At 41.8% G+C, this 13,341-nt stretch overlaps 2 protein-coding genes across 2 annotated transcripts; both read right to left on the reverse strand.

Annotated features, from left to right (window-relative positions):
- Positions 1-11,191: 11,191 nt before the first annotated feature.
- On the reverse strand, positions 11,192-12,249 carry LOC138898751 (uncharacterized). The gene is made up of 2 exons (XM_070184848.1): positions 11,752-12,249; positions 11,192-11,260 (listed from the first exon to the last, which is right to left on the reverse strand). The coding sequence occupies exons 1-2, from the start codon at positions 12,247-12,249 to the stop codon at positions 11,192-11,194; spliced, it is 567 nt and encodes a 188-aa protein (XP_070040949.1).
- Positions 12,250-12,749: 500 nt separating this feature from the next.
- On the reverse strand, positions 12,750-13,139 carry LOC138898752 (uncharacterized). The gene has a single exon (XM_070184849.1). It carries the CDS (start codon positions 13,137-13,139, stop codon positions 12,750-12,752), a length of 390 nt encoding a protein of 129 aa, XP_070040950.1.
- Positions 13,140-13,341: the final 202 nt, after the last annotated feature.

A 13,341-nucleotide genomic window follows, 5' to 3' on the forward strand; every position in this document is an offset into this window, starting at 1 on the left:
CTAAATCTATACCTAACATCTTAGCCTCACTGGGCTCAAACAAACGAGTAAGATAACGACACCACCTATTGTATAAAGCTTTATACGATGACACCTTAGTGATGGATTGGTAGCTGTTGTTGTAGGAAAACTGTGCTAGTGGTAGAAATTGGTCCTACTAGCCTCCGAAATCTATGACACATGCCCTCAACATATACTCAAGAATCTGGATAGTCGGCTTGGACTAACCATCCATCTACGGATGAAATGCAATGATGAGCTCTACCTGCGTGCCCAAGTCACAATGAATGGCTCTCAAAAGGTGTAAAGCGAATTGCATGCCACAGTCTGAGATAATATTAATAGGCACATTGTGCAGACTAACAATTTCTCTGATGTAGATCTGAGCAAACCACTCTAAAGTGTAGGAAGTTATCACTTGAATGAAATGCGCGAACTTGGTCAGTCTGTCCACAATGAGCCCAAACAGCATCATACTTCCTCAAAGTTTGTGGTAAGCCTACCACAAAGTCCATAATAACGTGCTCTCACTTTTGCTCCGGTATCACCAACCTCTAAGTCAAACCAGCAAGGTTTTGATATTCATACTTCACCTACTGGCAATTCAAGCATCCTGACACATAGCCAACAATGTCCTTCTACATCTTCCGCCACCAGTAGTGCTGCTTCAAGTCACGTTTCATCTTTGGGACACTTGGGTGAATAGAATATCATAAGCTGTGAGCCTCCACAAGGATAAACTCTATCAAACCATCAACATTCAGAACAAAAATCCGGCTGTGAAGTAGCATAACACCATCATCCCTATCATGACCTTTTTATTACTACCCCACTACACTGTCTTTCAACACTATCAAGTAAGATCATCAAACTAGCGAGCCTTGATTCAATCCAACAAAGATGACTATGCCACAACACAAGAATCTGTTAGCTAAGGCCTGAACATCTATAGCCAATAGCCTCTTCACTCTCGGTATAAATGCCAAACTACCCATGCTCTTCGTCGTCCTACCTAGAGCATCAACTACCATAGTAGCCTTTTTAGGATGATACAATATAGTGATATCATAATCTTTCAACAGCTCCAACCATATCTGCTAGCTCAAATTTGTATCATTCTACTTGAACAGATGGTGGAGACTCCAATGATCAATGAAAACATCACATGACACACCATATAAGTAGTGCCTCCAAATCTTGAGTGCGTGCACAATAGTTGCCGACTCCAAATCATGCACGAGATATTTCTTCTCATGGACCTTAAATTGGCGGGACGCTAAGGAAATCACCTTATCATCCTGCAACAATATTACGCAAGTCCAATACGTGTAGCATCAGAATACACAATATAAGGCCCCAAACTTATGGGCAACACCAATACTGGAGTTGTAATCAAAGCAGTCTTGAGCATCTAAAAGCTCTCCTCACACTCGTCAGGCCATCTAAAAAGATTGCCCTTCTGAGTCAAATTGACCAATGTCACTCCACAGAGCAGCAATAGTATCCCGCCGAAGCTAAGAAACTCCAAGTCTCTGTAGCTGAAGTAGGTCTACGCCAACTTTGAATTACCTCAATCTTTTAGCATCTACCCTGATACCATCACAAGACACAACATGAACCAAGAAGGAAACTGAGTTCAACCAAAACTAACACTTCAAAAACATGGCATAAAGCTGACGATCCTTCAAAGTCTGGCGTATAATTCGCATGTGCTGCTCATGATCATATCTACTACGAAAGTAAACCGGAATATCAGCAATGAAAACAATCATGATTAAATCTAAATAAGCTTTGAACGCTCGGTTCATCAAATCTAGGAAAGCTTCTAGAGCATTAGTCAAGCCAAATAACATCACCAAAAACTCATAGGGACCATAACGGGTCCTGAAAGTTGTCTTAGGGACATCCTGTGCCCTAATCTTTACCTGATGATAGACCGCTCTCAAGTAAATCTTGAAAAACACCTTGGCACCCTTAAGCTGATCAAATAAATCATCAATCTTAGGCATTAGATACTTGTTCTTGATAGTTACCTTGCTCAACTGCCGATTGTCAATGCATATCCTCATCGATCCATCTTTCTTCCTTATATACAACACCGGTGAATCCCAAGGTAAAACACTCAGTCTAATGAATCCTTTATCAAGCTAATTCTGCAACTGATCCTTCAATTACTTCAACTCGACCAGAGTCATATGGTACGGTGGGATGGAAATGGGCTATGTTCCCGGAATCAAATCAAGGTAAAAGTCAATATCGCTATTAGGAAGCATGCTAGGTAAATTCACCGAAAACACCTCTGGAAATTCTCTCACAACCGGCACTAAATCCATAGAAGGAACCACCGCACTAGAATCTCAGATGTAAGCCAAATATGCTAAACACCCTTTATCAACCACATGCCAAGCTTCAAAAATGAAACCACCCTACTAGTGAAATGACCGAGGGTCCTTTTAAAATTTAATCTAGGCAATTTTGGCATAGCTAAAGTCATAGTCTTGGCATGAATCCAAGATAGCGTTATACGGGGACAACCAATCCATACCCAAAATAACCTCAAAATCCATCATCTCTAATAACAATAGATCGACTATAATATCAAAACCATTAATAGTAATAATACAAGACCTTTACACCCGATCTACTACTATAGAATACACAACAGGCGTGGACATAGAAATAAGAACATCAATAGAATCCCGAGGCATACTCATGTGTGATGCAAAGTATGAAAATATGTAGAATACTGATCAAACAAGTCTGAATCAACTCTATGACATACTGAAATAATACTTGTAGTTACTACATTGGACGACCCCTCCTTAGGCCTACCCGAAAATGAATAACAATGGGGATGAGCCCCACCAACCTCCCCTCCACCTCTATGACAAACACTCACTGATTGGTCTCTACCTCTAACTGGATGGCCTCCACCACTAGCTAGCTAACCCCATCCTCTAGTTGACTGAGCAAGTGGTGTAGCAATCGGTGCCTGAATCTTACCACGAGTAACATATTGTGGCATACTGCTCTACGACCTATGGAAAAACCTCGTGACGTGCCTCAAATCTCCTCACACATAGAAGGCCCTTTGTTGACGTGGATATTGAACATGGGGTTATCATCGATGATTCGAATAACCACTATGGAAACACTGTATTAGAGGTGCATTAATATGAGCTGCAGGTACACTGAATGTTTCCTGCTCGGAATAAGGTCCATAAGCACTATGGCTTCTTGATGTACCATGTGTGACCTGTAGCACTGACTATACCAGCCTGATAGGATGGCCTCTACCAAAGGAACTCATGCCTATAAATGAGGCACCAATAAAAAATCCTCTAAAATGATGAGGCCTCTTATCAAAGGTCGTCTCTATCACCTGGCCTCTAATGTACTTAATCCTCTCCACTACCTGAGTGAAAGAAGTCTCGGTCTCGGACTCTCTGGCCATCTGAAACCTAATACCATAGGTAAGACCCTCTATGAAACTCTGAACATACTCCCTATCCGTAGGGATCAGGATAGTTGTATGGCGAGACAAATCAATAGATTTGGTCTAATACAAGGTGACAATCATGCTACCATGTTGAAGATGCTCAAACTAGCTGTGTAGCTCATCTCTCCTCATGTAAGAGGAGGTTATTATGCTGTCTCATAAACCTTCCACCATCTTTTGGCTGAACTATGCATCTAAAAGACGGTAAAGTCAACTCTATTGGACTCAACTAGTCCTAAGTTGCGCAAAATCTCATGGAAATGGTCTAAGAAGTCTTGGGCATCCTCTAAATGTGCATTTGAAGTGAGGGGAAACCAACTTAGTGAACCTATCCAATCTCTTCAACTCATCAGCTGACATCGCGGGCATATCCCCGGGTTGTATAGCAACAGTAGGCTAAACCACCCCAACTGGTAAAACTCTTGGAGTGTGATAACCATAGGCTATCTACTCTAGGGTATGATTTATGAGAGTGTGAAATCCTCCACCAACCTAAAAAGCGGCTGGTGCTATAGGAAACACACACACTGGCCTAAGCCATACTCTCCATAAAACCCATCATGCGGACCAAGGCATCCTAGAGTACCGGGGTAGCATTAAACCCCTCTAGGACCTGGGCTAATCCTACTAGCTCGACTAGAACGGGAAACTCATCATCCAGACCTAACTGAGGCCCGACTGTGGGTTCTTTGGTGTGCAGCGTAGGCTGAGTTGTGTCTCTGCATCTGCCCTTGCCTCGGCCCTTACCCCTGGTAGTGGCTGCAGTCTGGGGTCTAGCTCTTGCTCAGCTGCGGACGAAACACGTGTCGTCACTATCTATGAGAGAATAAAAGAAGAAAGATTTAATCTTTAGGATAAAACACAATCGTGCGATCGATAAAGAAAGAATCAAAGTTTCCTAAAGCCTTATAGCCTCTAGAATATAAGTACGTATATTTCAATACCGATTCTAAAGACTCTACCAAGCTTGCACATGACTCGTGAAACTTATGCAACCTAGTGCTCTGATACGAACTTGTCACGACCCAAAATCCCAACCAATGAATCATGATAGCGCTTAAAACTTCTTGGTTGGAAAGCAACAATAGCAATAATAAAGGCAATACAAAATGTGAATTGACATGATATCATAAATAAAGGGGAACTTAGAAGAAATATATCAAGTCTAAAACCCACGACCATCTAACACCTCCTAGAGACTGGAGTCACTGAGTACATGAGCATCTAGAGATTTATAATAGACATGTCTAGAATAAATAATGCATTGTTCGAGGAAAATAAAAAGTAATAGAACTATGAGATAGGTGACACCAAGTCCTGCGAATGAGAGTGTAGCACTATCTCGGGTCTCCTCAACTAACAAGCTAATTCGTCCTTTGGGTACCACCGAGACCAATGCCATAATTTGCACAAGAAGTGCAGCAGTGTAGTATGAGTACAACCGACCCAATGTACTATATAAGTGTCGAGCCTAACCTGACGAGGTAATGAAAAGGCTATGTCAAGATACCTACATATAACCCTATGCAATTAAGCAATGAGAAAATAATGAGAGGTATAGCAACATGAGGACAAGTAAAATAACAAGTAAGTTAACAAGATAAATAACATGAAAGAGATAATAAGGATAAATAACTAGAGTATATAGAACGAAATAATAAAAAATGGCCATCTACGGCAAACCACAGTTTTATACTTCCACAAGCAACTCCAAAACAGCCTTTCAAAAATCTCCATAAAGCAACATAGTCATACCTCAGTCAATATAGTAAAATAAGGAACGAGATATATCAAACAAATGACTTGGCATCACCCTTCGTGCTCCCACTCACATCATGTAATGACTAGACCGGTCATTTTGAATATTTTAGCCTTGTTTCCCCTATTTGATGCTTCAGATATGTGTATTTATGGTTACGTGACTTGTCGGGGTGGTTGGTTTGGTTTTGGAGAAGTTTTGGATGGACTTGGGACACTTAGTCCCAAGGTTGGGTGCTTAACTTGTAAAAGTTGACCGAAGTTTGACTTTTATGTAAACAACTCTGGAATGGTGTTTCGATGGTTCCAATAGGTTCCTATGGTGATTTTGGACTTAGTCGTATGTCCGGATTTGGGTTTGGAGGTTCTTAGGTTATTTTTGCTTGAATTGGTGAAAGTTGGAAAGTTGAGGGTTTAGAAGGTTGATAAGTCTGATCGAGAGTTAATTTTGATGATATCGTGTTCGAATTATGGTTCTTGTAGTGTGAATATGTTCATTGTGTCAATTGGGACTTGCATGCATAATTTCACGTAATTAAGAGTTATTTGGGCATGTTCAGTGTATGTTTTGAATTTGAAAATTCGGATTTGGTTTCTTAGGCTTATATTGAGGTACAATTCGTGGTTATGATGTTGGTTGGTGTTATTTGAAGCCTCGAGCAGGTTCGTGTTAGGTTTTTGGATTGGTTGGTGTTATTGAACGGGGTCCCGGTGGCCTCAGGTGTGTTTCATATGGGTTTCAGTCTGTTTTCTCTTGTCTGGGACTGCTGATTTACTGATGTCTGGATTCCTTCATCGCGATCGCAGAAAGGCAATCACATTCACGGAGGGTATTTTGATGGCAGGTGTATTTGTTCTTCACATTTGCGAAGGGTAGTTTGGGTTCGCGAAGGGTAGGTTGGCCGCGAGCTCGGGTTGACTTTTGGCTTGACTTTGCATAATTGAACCAAGATCTTAGCTTTATTGTTTGGGCTTGTTTCCTATGGCTTCTATTGATATTATTAAGTTATTTTGGCTAGATTTGATCCATCCAAAGGTTGATTCGTGTGGGAAGGACTTCATAGAGTATTGATTTGTCTTGCTTGAGGTAAGTATCTTACCTAAACTTGGTTGAGGCACTAGTTGCCTGAGTTATTTGTGATAGCTACATGCTATGGATGGCGCACATGTGTGGGGTGTGGCTCATGTGCATGCACAACGGTATTATTCATGTCCGGGGTAGTGTTTAGGCTATGATATGCCTTGAATTGATTTCTAAGCTTCGTGTCATCTGCGATACATCAATGTCCCCCAACCATTCTCTTTTGCGGACACTGCTCCTCATCTGCGGATAAATCTCGCACTTACGGTTCCGCAAATGTGACTCCTCTTCTCGAGCTGCAACCAAGACCTCACCTGACCAACTTCCGCTTCGACGACCAGCTGACCGCTCTTGCGAGTTCGCAGGTGTGGAATATTCCTTGCACCTGTGCATATTCCCAGCCAACTCAAGACCGCTTTTGCGACCCCCTACGGCCAAAACTTTGCATGTGCACTTACACCAAAACTGAAACCAACAGATTTTCTCCAATTCCAAACTTCAATCTGATTTCAATCTGAATCACACCCGAGGCCCCAGGATCCCATCGAAACATACCAACACGTCCTAAAACGTAATACAAAGTCTGTCGAAGCCTGAAATCACATCAACCATCATCAAAAGCACGAATCGCACCCCAATTCAAGCCTAACGAAACTAATGAATTTTCAACTTCTAAAACCAATGCCGAAACCTTTCAAAGTAACTCTGATTGACCTCACATTTTGCACACAAGTTATAAATGAGACAACAAACCTATTCCAACTTCCGGAACCAAAACTCGAGCCCGGTATCAACAAAGTTAACTCTCGGTCAAACTTCTCAACTTTCCAAACCTTCAATATTCTAATTTTTGCCAATTCAAGCCAAAACGACCTACAGACCTCCAAATCAATATCTGAACATACTCCTATGTCCAAAATCACCAAATGAAACTCTCGGAACCATCAAAATTCCATTCTACAGTCGTTTACACATAAGTTAATATCCGGTCAACTCTTTCAACTTAAGCTTCCAGCCTTGGGACTAATTATCCCAATTCATTCCAAAACATCCCCGGGAGAAACCAACCACTCCGGCAAGTGATGGTAGGCAATAATTACATATATTTGTAGCTTATTGCACTCTAATTCACTGTACTTTATTTGTGTTTGAGCTTTAATTGGTAGTATTTTGCACTTATTATGTATTTTATGCCTTGTAGGATGTAATTCCGAGCCTTGTAAGATAATTTGGAGCTAATTTGAATAAGTTGGACCTTTGAAATCTGAGTAAAAGCCCTATAAATTAAGTCGGGATCACGTTCGGGGGTCGAGAACTAAGCCTGGATGTCAAAAAATAAGAAAACAAAATTACTCTAACAAAATTAAACCTCCGCCCCGCGCCATGCGTAGTGGGGCGCTAGTGCAATTTTCCTGCAAAGTGAAAAAATCAGCTCTCTGGATTTCCCCACTAATGCCCCACATGGCGCATCGCCCCATGCGGCTCGCCTGTGCAATTTTTACAGAGTGAAAATTCTATTTCGTCTAGGAGAAGGTGGTTTCATCTGGGCCCAGCCCTACTTTGTATAAATACATGAAAAAAAATTATTTTCTAGACTTTTGGCACATATTCGACCTAAGGAAACTAAGGAGGAGTTGGAAGAATATGAGCACAAGGATTTCATCATTCCTTCCTCACTCAAGAATCGAGTTTGGAATGAATTTATGTTTTCCTCTACATTAACTTTATTTGTGATGAATTGCTCCATATCTATGGAGTAGTTCTCTTTAGGGTTTGATGGATTTGGTATTTTGATGATTGTTTGTAGATTATAACTCTAGTTTTATGTAATGAAGCATTTTTTGATGATTTAACTGTTGCATCTATATTCACTTGTTCATGTAATCGAGAGAGGCATGACTTGTGATATATTTGCATGATATTGTTGGATGAGTTCATTAATTCTTCTTAGTATTCAAAAGTGGCTAGTTTAATCATTGATTAAACCTAGGTAGGAGGATAATTGAGAGAGGTTCTCCTAAAGACCAATCCACTACGGATTCTTGCATATCTTCACGTGCTTAAATTAGTTCATCTTGTGAGGTTAAAACTTAATTGAGAGATGGGTTTTTGCTAAACGTTTGAACTAATAATTGAGTGAATTCCAGAGACTCACTTAAACATTAGAAGTGAATGACCTAGAGTTAGATCCCAAACAATTATCTTGCACCTATCCTATTAACCCTTATTTTCTCCCATTGATAACTTCCTTGCTTACCTTTGTTGCGATTGTCATTATTCAATAGCTTTAGATTCTTAGTTAATTGTAGTTAAAATTCATATAAATCTCAATTGTTGATCATCGTGGATAGTAATCAAGCTAGAAACTGCGAGAATATTGTTTAAATACAATCCTTGTGGATACGATATTATACTATACTATATTTGATTAGTGAGCATAATTTAGGTATGCGTTATGAGCTCGTTAGCAAGTCACATGACCACAAATGAACACAGACTATGCAATAAATGGGTGGAACGGGGCTACAATACTCAAAACAACTAGCCGAGTCATTACATTCTACCCATCTTAAACAAATGTTTCTCCTCGAACGGGTCTAGAATCATAAATCTCAAATAGTTGTGGATAGCTGCTTTGCATCTCCCGCTCGGTCTCCCAAGTAGCCTACTTGACCGACTGGCCTCTCTACTGAACTATAACTAAAACTATATTCTTTTATCTCAACTTTCAAACCTGCCGATCCAAAATGGATACCAGCTAAACATAAAAGTCAAATCCCCATCCAACTGAACCGTGATAAAATCCAAAGCATGAGACAGATCACCATAATACTTCCGGAGCATGGAAACATGAAACACTGGGTGAACACCCGATAGACTAGGAGTAAATGCAAGCTTGTAGGACACCTCTCCAATCCTCTCAAGCACCTCAAAAGGGCCAATACTCTGAGGGATCAACTTTCCTTTCTTCCCGAACCTCATCACACCCTTCATGGGCGATACTCAGAGCAATACCTTCTCTCTCACCATATATCAACATCGCGAACCTTCCGATCAGCGTAACTCTTCTATCTAGACTATGCCGTGCAAAGCCGATCCTGAATCTACTTGACCTTTTCCAAGGCATCCTGAACCAGATCCGTGCCCAACAACCCGGCCTCCCCCGGCTCAAACCAACCAACTAAAGAATGACATCGCCTACCATATAAGGCCTAATAAGGAGCCATCTAAATACTCAATAGGTAGCTGGTGTTGTATGCAAACTCTGCAAGTGGTAGAAATTGATCCCAAGAACCCCCGAAATCCATATCACAAGTGCTTAACGTATCCTCCAAAATCTTAATGGTGCGCGCGGATTGTCCATCTGTCTAGAGGTGGAATGTGGTGCTCAACTCAACCCGTGTTCCCAACCCTCACTGCACTGCTCTCCAAAACTGCATTGTGAACTGCGTGACCCGATCATAAATAATAGACACTGGCACACCTTGAATGCAAACAATCTCATGGATATAAATCTCAGCTAGCCGCTCTGAAGAATAGGTAGTCACAACTGGTATGAAATATGCGCACTTTGTCAACCGGTTCACAATCACCCAAATAGCATAGAATATCTTCAAAGTCCGTGGAAGCCCGACAACAAAGTCCATGGTGACACGCTCCCATTTCCAATCGGGAATATGAAGTCTCTAAAGCCCGGCCTCTAATGATTGTACTTCACCTACTGACAGTTCAAGCACTGAGATACATACTCCACTATATCTTTCTTCATTCTTCTCCACCAATAGTGTTGCTGCCTCAAGTCCTGATACATCTTCGTGGCACCTGGATGAATGGAATACTGCGAACTATGGTCCTCCTCAAGAATTAACTCATGTAACCCGTCCACATTAGGCAGACAAATCTGACACTGCATCCGGAACACCCTATTATCTCCAGTAGAAACCTCTTTGGCATCACCATATTGTACCGTGTCGTTAAGTTCAAGCAAATGGGGGTCGTCATACTGACGCTCTATGATGCGCTCATACAAAAAAGACCAAGAAAACACGCAAGCTATAACCCGACTAAGCTCCGAAACATTTAACCTCACAAATTGATTGGACAATTCCTGAACATCTAATGCTACCGGTCTCTAACCAACATGAATATATTCAAGGATACCCATACTCCTAGCCAACCTACTCAAGGCATCGGCCACCATATTCGCCTTCCCGGGATGAAATAAAATGGTGATATCATAGTCTTTTAACATCTCTAACCATCTCCACTACCTCAAATTTTTATCCTTTTTCTTAAACATGTGTTTTAGACTACGATGGTCTGTAAATACCTCACAAGACATGTCGTGGAGATAATGCCTCCAAATCTTCAATGCATGAACAATGGATGCCAACTGTAAGTCATGAACGGGGTAGTTCTTCTCATGGGGCTTCAACTGGCTTGAAGCATAAGCAATCACTCTACCCTTCTGCATCAAGACACACCCAATTCCTATCCGAGAAGCATCACAATAAACCGTATATGAACCCGATGTTGAAGGTAAAATTAGAACTGGAGATGTGGTGAACTCAGTCTTGAGCTTCTGAAAGCTCTTCTTAGACTCATCAGACCACCTAAATGGGGCACCCTTCTTGGTCAATCTAGTCAAGGGTGGAGCAATGGTCGAGAAAACCTCCACAAAAGGGTGATAATATCCGGCCAAGCCGAGAAAACTCTGTAACTCAGTAGTTGAAGACGATCTGGGCCAACTCTAAACTGCCTCAATCTTCTTTGGATCTACCTTGATCCCCTCACTAGACACCAAGTGCACCAAGAACACCACAAAATCAAGCTAGAAATCACACCTGGAGAATTTAGCATAAAGCTTCTTCTCCCTCAACGTCTGTAGTATAATCCTCAGATGTTGCGCATACTCCTCCTGGCTGCGTGAGTACACCAGTATATCATCAATGAATACTATGACAAAAGAATCTAGATATGGTTGGAATACACTATTCATAATATGCATAAATATCGCTGGGGCATTGGTCAGCCCAAAAGACATCACAAGGTACTTGTAGTGACCATAACAGGTGTTGAATGCCGTCTACAGAATATCTGAATCCCAAATATTCAATCTGTGATACCTATACCTCAAATCAATCATAGAGAACACTCTAGAATTTTTGAAGTTGGTCAAATAAGTCATCAATGCGTGATAAAGGGTACTTGTTCTTAATTATAACTTTGTTCAACTGCCTGTAATCAATGCACATCCGTATAGTACCATCTTTCTTCTTCACAAACAGAACCGGTGCACCCCAAGGCGACACACTAGGCCTAATGAATCCCTTATCAAAAAGCTCCTGAAATTGTTCTTTAAAGTCCTTGAAGTCTGCTAGTGTCATGCGATGCAACAACAACGACAACAAACCCAGTATAATCCCACAAGTGGTGTCATACGATACGAAGGAATAGAAATGGACTGAGTTCCCGACACCAAGTCAATACCAAAATCAATGTCCCAGTGGGGTGGAATGCTCAGCAGTTCTGCAAGAAACACATTCAAAAAGTCATGCACTATCAGAACAGACTCAATGGTAAGAGTATCAACACCAACATCCCTCACAAAGGCCAAATATGCCAGACATCGCTTCCCAACAATCTGTTGTCTCTTCAAATATGAAATAACTCGACTGGGAACATAGTCCAGGGAACCTCTCCACTCAATCCTAGGAAATCCTAGTATCGCCAACTTCATGGTCTTAGCATGACAATCCATAATAGTATGACATGGTGACAACCAATCCATGCCTAGAATCACATTAAAATCAACCATACCAAATAGTAAAAGATCAATTCTCATCTCCAATCCCCCAATAGTCACCACACATGACCGATACACACGGTCCATAATAATAGAACCACCCATCGGCGTAGATACATGAACATGCATAACTAAGGAATCACAGGGCATATCCAAATAGCGAGCAATGTACGATGATATATATGAATAAGTGGAACTATGGTCAAACAATATGAAAGCATCTATGTGGCACACTGAAACACTACAGGTGATCATTGTGTCTAAAGTAACGACCTCTTTTCTGGTGGGAAAACCATAGCATCAAGCCTGACCACCACCTAATCGACCTCCCCCTCTAGGGCGACCTCGGGCTTCCTGAGTCCCACCTCGAGCTGGCTGAGTGTGTGGTGAAGTAACTGGGGAGGAACTCAGAGTCTGGCCCATCTACTAAACTGGACCTCCTATAAGACTGGGACAATACCTCCTCATATGTCCCAACTCTCAACACTCGAAGAAACCTCCTTCGAAAATGGCAGCGAGGACTAAATCGGACCCCGAGAATCAGAATAACCACTAGAAGAACCTGGTACAGATGAACCCTGAACTGATGGAGCACAAGATGAACTCTAAGACACGAGGGCACTGAAAAATGACTGACCCATACGAGCATTGTATGAACCGTGGCTAGCTAATGCACCATGGTGAACCAGACGAGCCATCTGAGCGGGTCTAAAAGGATTACCCCTGCTGTGGTGGGATTGTCCTCCAGATGAGGGACTACTGAAACCACCTGAACTATGAGGACTCTTGGCCTCCCTCTCCTCACGCTCTTGACTACGAACCAACTCTAGGCATCTAGCAATATCAACCACCTCATCAAACCTCGCACCTGTCTCAATCTCCCGAGTCATGATAAAACGTAGTCCATAGTTGAGTCCATCAATGAACCTCCTAAACCTCTCCCTCTCAGTGGGAACCAACCATACCGCGTGATGAGCCAACTCTGAAAATATCATCTCATACTGAGTCACTGACAAACCCTCCTAATGTAGTTGTTTAAACTGCCTACGCAACTCTTCCCTACGAGTTTGTATAACAAACTTCTCTAAGAAGAGAACAGAGAACTCATGCCACGTAAGTGGTGCAGCACCGGCTGGCCTGCTCAACCCCTAGGCCTCCCACCATCTATAGGTTGTCCCTATCACCAGAGAAGTAGTA

Source organism: Nicotiana tomentosiformis, chromosome 9 (assembly GCF_000390325.3).
Source record: "Nicotiana tomentosiformis chromosome 9, ASM39032v3, whole genome shotgun sequence".
Taxonomy (NCBI): Eukaryota; Viridiplantae; Streptophyta; class Magnoliopsida; order Solanales; family Solanaceae; genus Nicotiana; species Nicotiana tomentosiformis.

What these genes read in the sequence shown, in the direction of transcription:
- LOC138898751 (XM_070184848.1), bottom strand. Translation starts at nt 12,249, where the DNA reads ATGGGTGGTTCTATTATTATGGACCGTGTGTATCGGTCATGTGTGGTG. An exon ending in CACTTGTGGGATTATACTGG is followed by an intron (nt 11,261 to 11,751) that starts GTTTGTTGTCGT and finishes GTACTCACGCAG; the next exon opens with CCAGGAGGAGTATGCGCAAC.
- LOC138898752 (XM_070184849.1), bottom strand. Translation starts at nt 13,139, where the DNA reads ATGATATTTTCAGAGTTGGCTCATCACGCGGTATGGTTGGTTCCCACT.